General features: G+C 41.5%; 1 protein-coding gene across 2 annotated transcripts in view; it reads left to right on the forward strand.

Moving 5' to 3' along the window:
- Nucleotides 1-5,354, forward strand: part of AFG1L (AFG1 like ATPase) — a 68,916-nt gene extending 63,562 nt beyond the window's left edge. The window contains exon 13 of one of the 2 annotated variants that reach the window (XM_035564859.2): nt 708-5,354. In XM_035564859.2, the coding sequence (XP_035420752.1) occupies nt 708-842 (135 nt within the window). In that variant the 3' untranslated portion in view covers nt 843-5,354. The remainder of the gene's footprint in view (nt 1-707) is intronic. The other variant, XM_035564861.2, reaches the window with a different exon arrangement.
- Nucleotides 5,355-8,030: the final 2,676 nt, after the last annotated feature.

Genomic DNA, 8,030 nt, shown 5'->3' on the forward strand with positions numbered 1-8,030 from the left:
TTTGTAATAAAATTGGTTTTGGTCTCATAATTACAGCAGCGTTTTAGGAAGAGGAATCAAGTAAACGTTTAACCAGTGATTTGCTGCTTTTTCTGCAGTGTGTCTGTCTCTTTGGTAATTACACGTTATGTTAGTTATTCATAGTCAAAAAAAATATAGCAATATATAGAACCATTTTGCGTAAGTTTTAGGGTCATTTTGATTGTTAATCATTATATCTGTTTAATCATGTATAAAAATACTGATTTAAGCTTAGCTCCAACATTTAAAATACAGAAATAAAAAATGATCTGTTCTACCTCCTTGTAGACTGTACAGAGCTGCCTCGCAAATCCTCACACACAATTTGGCATGTTGAATATTCTGTTTTTCCTTTTCCCTATAACCTATTGTTAATGGATTTCTAAATGATTTGTCTCAGTCACTGTACAATTAATCAACAGAAAAGTGGAAGTAGATGGTTAGTGTGTTATCATGTTGTTTTAACTCCAAATTATTACTTTTCTGTGCTCTTTCAAAGGATAGTTTAGCTGAAATAGGTATTTTTGTTTAATTTTAGGAGGTTAATTTTATTTTCTGTTGGTGCCATGATGCTGTCCTTTATTGTCCACATCTGTAAAGCACTCAGCATAAAGGGTTAGATAGGATGAACTTCAGTACAGCTATGTTTCTCACAGTTTTGGTATTGTTTTTGTGTATTAACATAGGATTCTGCCAAAGGACTCTCCATGTTTACAGGAGAAGAGGAAATCTTTGCATTTCAGCGTACTGTCTCACGGCTTACGGAAATGCAGACTGAGCAGTATTGGAAAGATGGGGACAGAAGTAAAAAACAGTTGTAATTAAAAGTTGAATAAAACCACCGAAAAGTATGCAAAGAAGTAAGACTACAGAATTGGAAGGCTTTTTAGCACAACTGAAATAATAATTGCACTTTATCATCTGGACCATGTTTCTTTGATCAAGTGGTTTTCATGTTTAGGACATGAGGACTGATTTAATTTTCTGTGCCACCGGTGTGTGAACATGTGAAATTTTACCTTAATTTTATTTTCTGTAAGACATAACTTTGACGTTCAGGGAGTTTAACTGGATTAGAAGATTTCTGGAGTATTGCTGTAGAGACAAAGTCAGTGGATTACGCAGGGTTCACAGTAGATTGATAAAGTTACATGAAGAGGGCACTTTGTGGTTCATGCACTACGTCTGTCATGTATAATGCAGTTTGCACAAGAGAGATCAAATGCTTTATGAAACTCCTGATGTTCTGTAGCGTTCTCCTAGAACTACTCTGTAGCGTATTCTGTTTTTTCTTTTCCTGTGTGTAGCCATCTGCTGACTTTCAGACTCTAAGAGTTTGATGTAATCAGACTGTTGCTCAGTCTGGTTAATTGAAAATGAGCAGTTTGATCCAAGAGACAAGACTGAGGAGGAGCTTGAAGGTACTTGAAACCTCAGAGGATTAAACCCAAGTAATCATGTATGGTAAAAGAAACTATAAGACAGGGTATACTGTAACATGTAAGTGCAAGTTAATACTTTTCCTGTATTTTCCCGTTCTTGCAAGCTGGGTGTGCTGCATTCACATTACTGATACATTTCTATTCTGAATTATCTCAGGCTTCATCTCTGTGGCACCTTTCACTGCTACTAGCACATCAGCCCTGGTCTGGGGATGATAGTATGCAGTGCTACTGAGGCAATTAATCATAATACAATACAAATGTGTTTTATGAAAAAGATGAGGTATTAGCTGATTCCCAAAATCACATCACCTATTCTTATGTTTGTTGGAAGCTTTCTTCAAGTTAAAAACGCAATTAATTGTTGTCATTCTTGGTTTTAATCTGACTGAAACAAAAGATGGTACTGCTTGTATCGGCTCATGCTCTACTTTTATTTAAAAAAAAAAAGTTTTAAAAGCACATTTTAAAACCCCGAATAGAGAAAAATACTATACAGATGATCTGAAAAGATTGCCACAATTTCTTATGGAGGAGATATGTAACACATCATCCACAAATTTGAGAGGTTTTCTTGGATTTTGCAGTGTGACTTTTTCTTGTTACCGTATGTATTACCAAGAATATTAGTTTCTGCCTTTATTAAGCCTGATTAAATTGTCTGAATCCTAACCCCCATCACTAATACAGAAGGTTTTTTAAAGGGACTTTTTGGTAGGGGAATTAGGGACTAGAGAGGTCCTGTGTGCTTGGATGTCTTACAGCAATACAGGTGCTTTGGGAGTCACGTGCTCAAGTCTGATTTCCTGTTCTGACCACTTCTGTTTGCCCTGGAAGTTACTTGAACTGGCAATACCTGTTATCCAAATAACTTTTAGAAACTATGCTTATCATTTACAATTCGTGCGACTATGTTATTCGCACAAGAGTGACTACAACTGAGAATTTTAATGTATATTTATGAAAAATCCAATAAAAATGTATTGCACTTAGATCAATTTTTCAATTCCTAAGTATGTCTTCAGATATTTTAAGTTTCTCAACTGAGAGACTATTGAGATTCATGTGGGTGTGTCTGTGTGTATAGACACAGACATGCATAGATGTATACTTCATTCATACGTACATGAACGTAGATAAAGCTAATATATATAATTTAAGTGTGTATGGTTATATATTTATACACGGCAGTCTGTACTCGTCAGCCTGGCCTCAGCTAGGCTGTAACTGTCCTGAAGTTTCTGCTGAGTCTGGACTTTTTCTTCTAATAGAATTCAAGTGCCTCTGGCCTTGTCCAAACCAGAATTTGTTGTGGGAAAATGGGAGGTGGTGCTATGTTCCCTAAAGCATCTTGCATCTAGATATTTATATGCATTATTTAAAAAAGTGTGCGTGTTTAGCTTGTATGTCTTCCTCCGTCATGTGGTATAAGGGAAATGCAAATAATTGCAGAAATACAGGTGAGACATCTGGGACACGTGAGAGAGGAGTTCTGGCAGGCTTTGTATTCCCACAGAGACTCAGGCCGTGGAAGTGAAGTGGTTTTCCACGGTCTGTGTGGGTGCTGACTGATCTCATTTAACCAGGGTCTGCTGGGCAGATATGCTTGTGCTCAAACTGGTGCAGCAAATACCTGATGGTATTTGAGGCTTTTCTGCATTGTGTGCGCTGATCCCAAACTTGGATACTCCAACTTTTTGGAAGCACAGCTCCTAACGCAGCAGGCCAGTGGAGTCACTGAAAGCCTCCTGGGATGCAGGTGAACTCTGTCAAGCCATGGGAGGGAAGTCAAGTTCCCTGAGCTTCCAGAGCCAATGCAAGCTTCCAAAGTGTATTCCTAAACAAAGCCATAGGGCACTCTGGACTTGGCCAGCAAGGAAGTTCTCTGCTGGGATTCGTTGGTAGGTGCTGGCAGCAATGAGGCAGAGGAAATGGGGAGTACTTCAGAAGTGTTTTGGGGCTGAAAGAGACTGAAAACAGGAAAAGCTGCTTAAATCACTGTGCAGTACCTGTGGTTGCACGGGAGAGTGTGGATTGCCGCTTTGAGGTCAGGACCACAGGGAGAGATTGACGGGACCAATTTGTCAGGCAGCCCGGACGCTGGGGCAGGGAGTGATCCCTGCAGTAACCACAGAAGCGGCGTGCCTCTGTGCAGCCGTGTCCTTAAAGAAAGCGAGGCCCTGCGTGCTTCTTGTATGGTGCTGCTTTTATAATTGTGTGGCACGCATAAAGTCTGCTTCCAACAGGAAATTTGGGGTGAGAGGGCTGCTGCTGAGGCCAGACGGCTTCCAGGCAGTTGGGCACTGACCGGGATCTGTCGCTGAGGCACGATGGGTGGAGCTGGGTGCGACCTGCCCAAGGTGCTCAGTGCTCCGGCAGTCCCATCCCCTGCTGCCTGGCCTGCTCCTCGCTGCCAGGAGACAGCAGCTGTCCTTCGCTTTCTGCTCCCACGTTAAGATGTTTCACTTGCCAAAATGTAAACAGTGAAATGCCTGCGAATGAATTGCACACACTCCTTAATGGCCTTAAAATTGCTGGATTTATGCTGCATGCTTCCATCCATCAGATCTGGAATGTTTTTATCTATCCTTTATTCATTCCACAAACGTTATTGCTGAGTTATTTTAAACATCTTTTTGAGTAACCTTATTGATGTGGTATGAGATTTTGCTGCCATAGAAAGTAAAATCCTTGTGATTATGGACCATGTGAAGCGTTTCATGTTGGCTTATGAAGGCCACGTCCTGGCTGAGAATCTCTTGGTAACTTGTTTCAAATACTCAATTGACAAAGCTGTTCAGAATGCCCAACAATTTGAACTACAACCTCTATGAGTGTAGTTACTCCATCCCTATAGACGATCTATCTTGAAAGCTGTATTTTCAGTTCGCATTCTTGTGCTGCAGCTCTTATTTATTTTTTTAATAAATAACACAATTGTATCTTTCTAAACTATTGCTTTTCAGTATTTACCTTTGCACAAATTGAGGGAACAATTGCAGTGTTTTGGGTATAATGAGACAGCCTACCGAAGGTCTTCATAGGAATTGAAGATGCACTTCTTGCTGTTGTCATTATTTTAATCTAAAAGGGAAAAAACATTAATGGGTTTTCATGAGTAAATGTGATCATAACGACACTACAGCTGGATAGATGTCACCAGTTCTGCAGTAATTTAAACATGAACAAAATGACCAGGTTTCAAACAGTGCCCAGCATGGTCACCAGGCATCTAACAAGGAGGGAGAACAGTCTCTCCGTCAAGACCTGTCTAAGAGGATCAAGATTTGGGGTTTTCTTTCTGCAGTTGTCTGGAGCTTCGTTACCCCTGCACCTCAGTTTCCTCGTTGATAAAATGGGAATTGTGTTATTTCCTTATTTGCTAGCCCTGGAGTGCTGCCAGGCTTAACTCATTAATATTCTAAGATGTTTTCTGAGGCTCTGGGATGAAAATACTTCAGTAAAGTATGTAAATAGTGCAAAAAATAATTTAGCTACTCCAAGTGGATTAGTTTCCTTGTTTGGGTTACAGAATTAATACCTTCAACTAAACACCATGTGCCTCTTTGCAGAGTAATTTTTTTTTGTACAACATGTCTATTTTAAAGAAAAAAATATCTGAGGTATGTGATTAAAAACCAAACCAGTTCATGTAGTTTTTCTTCTACCTGTAATGATAGATTTCCTTTATGACTTATTACAACCTTAGCTCCTGTACTTGTGAACTGCAGTGGCTTTGTAAATTTTGTTGAGATTTACATTTGAATGTAAACTGAGAATTTTTTAAACACAGAATTGAGTCTAATATATAACAAACCGAACCCTGTTAAATCTGTCTTAATTGAAAATATTTTGTTGTAATAAAAAATAAATCCAGATTTTATAAGCATTTAACTGACTGCTCATGCTGTTTTTCTGTACATGTTCTGAATAGGTAAGAGTTGTGTTAACTCTGCATTGAGCTGTTTGTCACTGTCTCCATGTGGCAACACCGGACTCGAGCACTGGCAATTTCTGTGCGCCGGGCTGCCTGGATCAGCCAGAGCACCACAGGCCATATGGCAATGCCATACCCTTGGTTCAGCATGGGGTAAGTGTATTCAGGGTTTGTAAGGAATGTCCTCCAGAGGAGACTTGGACTTCTCCTCCTCAGTTACTGCTGCAGGCAGTCCTACCCTCACAGGCTCTCATTTTTGTTTTGGAAACCTTTTTTCCACCTCTTTTTCTCCAGCAGTTTGATGGTAGGTTGCTTCATCTTAGTGCATACCACAGTTAAAATGCTCTCTTTTTTCTGTTAATATGGGTTTCTTACTGCTTAAGAACTGCTCTTCACTATCAGACACCTAGTTCTGCAGTTAGTTATGGGTTTTACACAGCTTGGAAAACCTGATGAAGAAAGAAAAGGGTAAGCCTGATGTGTCTGCTAACACAGGTTGGGGAAACATTCTTCATGCTTAAAATGGCAAGCTGCAAAATGTTTGACTGCTTTGCTTTTTAAATCAGGAAAAGGATCAGGAAAGGATACAGTGCATCTTAGCGTTGTGAATGGGAGAACGAGGCTGCGATGTGACGCTTCTGCAGGGGTGCGAGGAGTGGCAGGTAGTCAAACAATTCCTCCTGACGGACGGCCAACTGTGCTTCACAGCTTGGGACTGAGGCACCAGCACTTTAACCTTTTTTTAGGAGCGGTTTAATTCTGGAGCAATCTCTATCTTTCTTCCCCCTTTATACCTTTTACTGGAAACCTTCAGTCTTTCCGTATCTTCCAAAGAGAGGAATTGTCACGTTGAACATCAAGCCTCCACCAATTTGCTTCAGTATGTTGCCTGCAGCAGTAGTGATACCCAATGTTAAATAAGAGCATCCAGAAAACTTCTAAATCTCTAATAAATATTAGCGATTCACCAAGGTGTATGAAGCAGGAGACTACATCCTCACTTTGTTACCCACGTAAATGTTAGGTTCTTCTCTAAGATGCTCTAAGATCTTATTTTTAATTTTTTTTTGCCTCAAACATCCTGCAGTAGTATGTCTTTAAGGTCCAAATAAAAATTTTGCTCAAAAAAAAAGGTCCCTTAGTAGCTTCTCTCAAAATACTTCAAGAACAGACGCAGTCCATCAGCCTTTGCAGGTTTTTTCAGCTAATACATGTTTCTCTCATACCCCTCTGGTCTGTTTCTTCTCAGAGGTGAGCAATCGCAAATGTGCCCATCTCTTGACAGAGGACAGCAATGTGGGTTGTGGGATACTTGATCTTATTTTATTTTTTTTCCTGCAACCTTGTTTCTTGAGGCAAGGGCACAAGTTTGCAGAGGCTCAGCTTCCCTAAGGCCCCTGGGCTTGGAGCGTCCTCCTGTTGGCTCTGAGCATCAGGAGCGCTGGCAGGTACAAAATTCAAGGCATGGGGTCTGGGAGGAGGTACGAGGGTACCAGTCCTGGGTCAGAGACCACAGTGGGATTCCTGGTGATGTCCTAGCGCCAAAGAACCTGTCATATGTTGATTGTACGCTTGGATTTTGTTCCTTACCTTGCTTCAGCTGCCCGCAGTAACAGCCACGCTCCAGAGCTGGCAGCGTCCTGTGAGATGCCGGTCATTAAAATGTTGCCACCCTCTGTGCATTGTTTTGCATAGGTCAGCACTAAACATTGTCTGCTGCCTTGTGCTCAGGAAAGAGAGATCCCTGCTGCTCTTTGGTGCCCATTGCCAGAAAAGCTTCTTAAGCAAAATGTTTTGTGGCAACAGTGCCTGGGCTTGCCCTCGCCTGGCGTTTCCTGGTGGCTGTGAAAGCAACAGATTTGCCTACTTCCATTCTGCCCATCTTAACATCTTAGGCGAACAGCTGGCAGCAGAAACAAACCTACTAGTTCACATCCTGAAAATCCCAAGGACCTCTCTTCACAAGCACTGTGCACTGCCACCCCCCTGGTGGCAATGTGACTGGGGACAACCCCGTCAGGTCCACGGCTGCTCATCAAATGCTGCTGTCCTTTGTTCTGGAGTCCTCTGCACCAGTCAAGAATATGTGTGGCTTTTTTTTTTCTTAATTTATGGAGAAAAAGACATTGACGGTGTAGATATGCTTAATTCTAACCCCTTTATCCTGCTATAAATTGAGTGGCAGCGCAGCCTCTCAGTGCATTTCCCATGGTTACCTTTTTTTCTGGAGGTTCTGCTGAAACAGTGCTGCTTCTCTCAAAGCAGGGTGCAAAACAGCAAGAAGTGGCCCAGCACCCGTGGCCCTGCAACATGGAAGATGCTTCTGACCCTCGGGCTGTGGCAACGCCTCTGTTTTCCTTTCTGTCTGCTGAGGAGGAGGACTTGCAGTGGCAGATCCTTGTGCAAAGGGAGGACAGAGCAGATGGAGGATGCAGGCCACTTGCTCCCTCTCCAGCCTTCTGCATTCTCCACATATTTGTAAAACAACTTTTGTTGTAAATTGAATTGAATTCTAAGAGCGCCATTAAAACACAGAAATGCTTCTCTCTGACCTATTACTCTGCATTCATGTTGGTAAAATTTTGGATGAGTTTCTATAGTCCTCCCGCCAGTTCTTTGTCAGGGTGAAG

Source organism: Cygnus atratus, chromosome 3 (assembly GCF_013377495.2).
Source record: "Cygnus atratus isolate AKBS03 ecotype Queensland, Australia chromosome 3, CAtr_DNAZoo_HiC_assembly, whole genome shotgun sequence".
Taxonomy (NCBI): domain Eukaryota; kingdom Metazoa; phylum Chordata; class Aves; order Anseriformes; family Anatidae; genus Cygnus; species Cygnus atratus.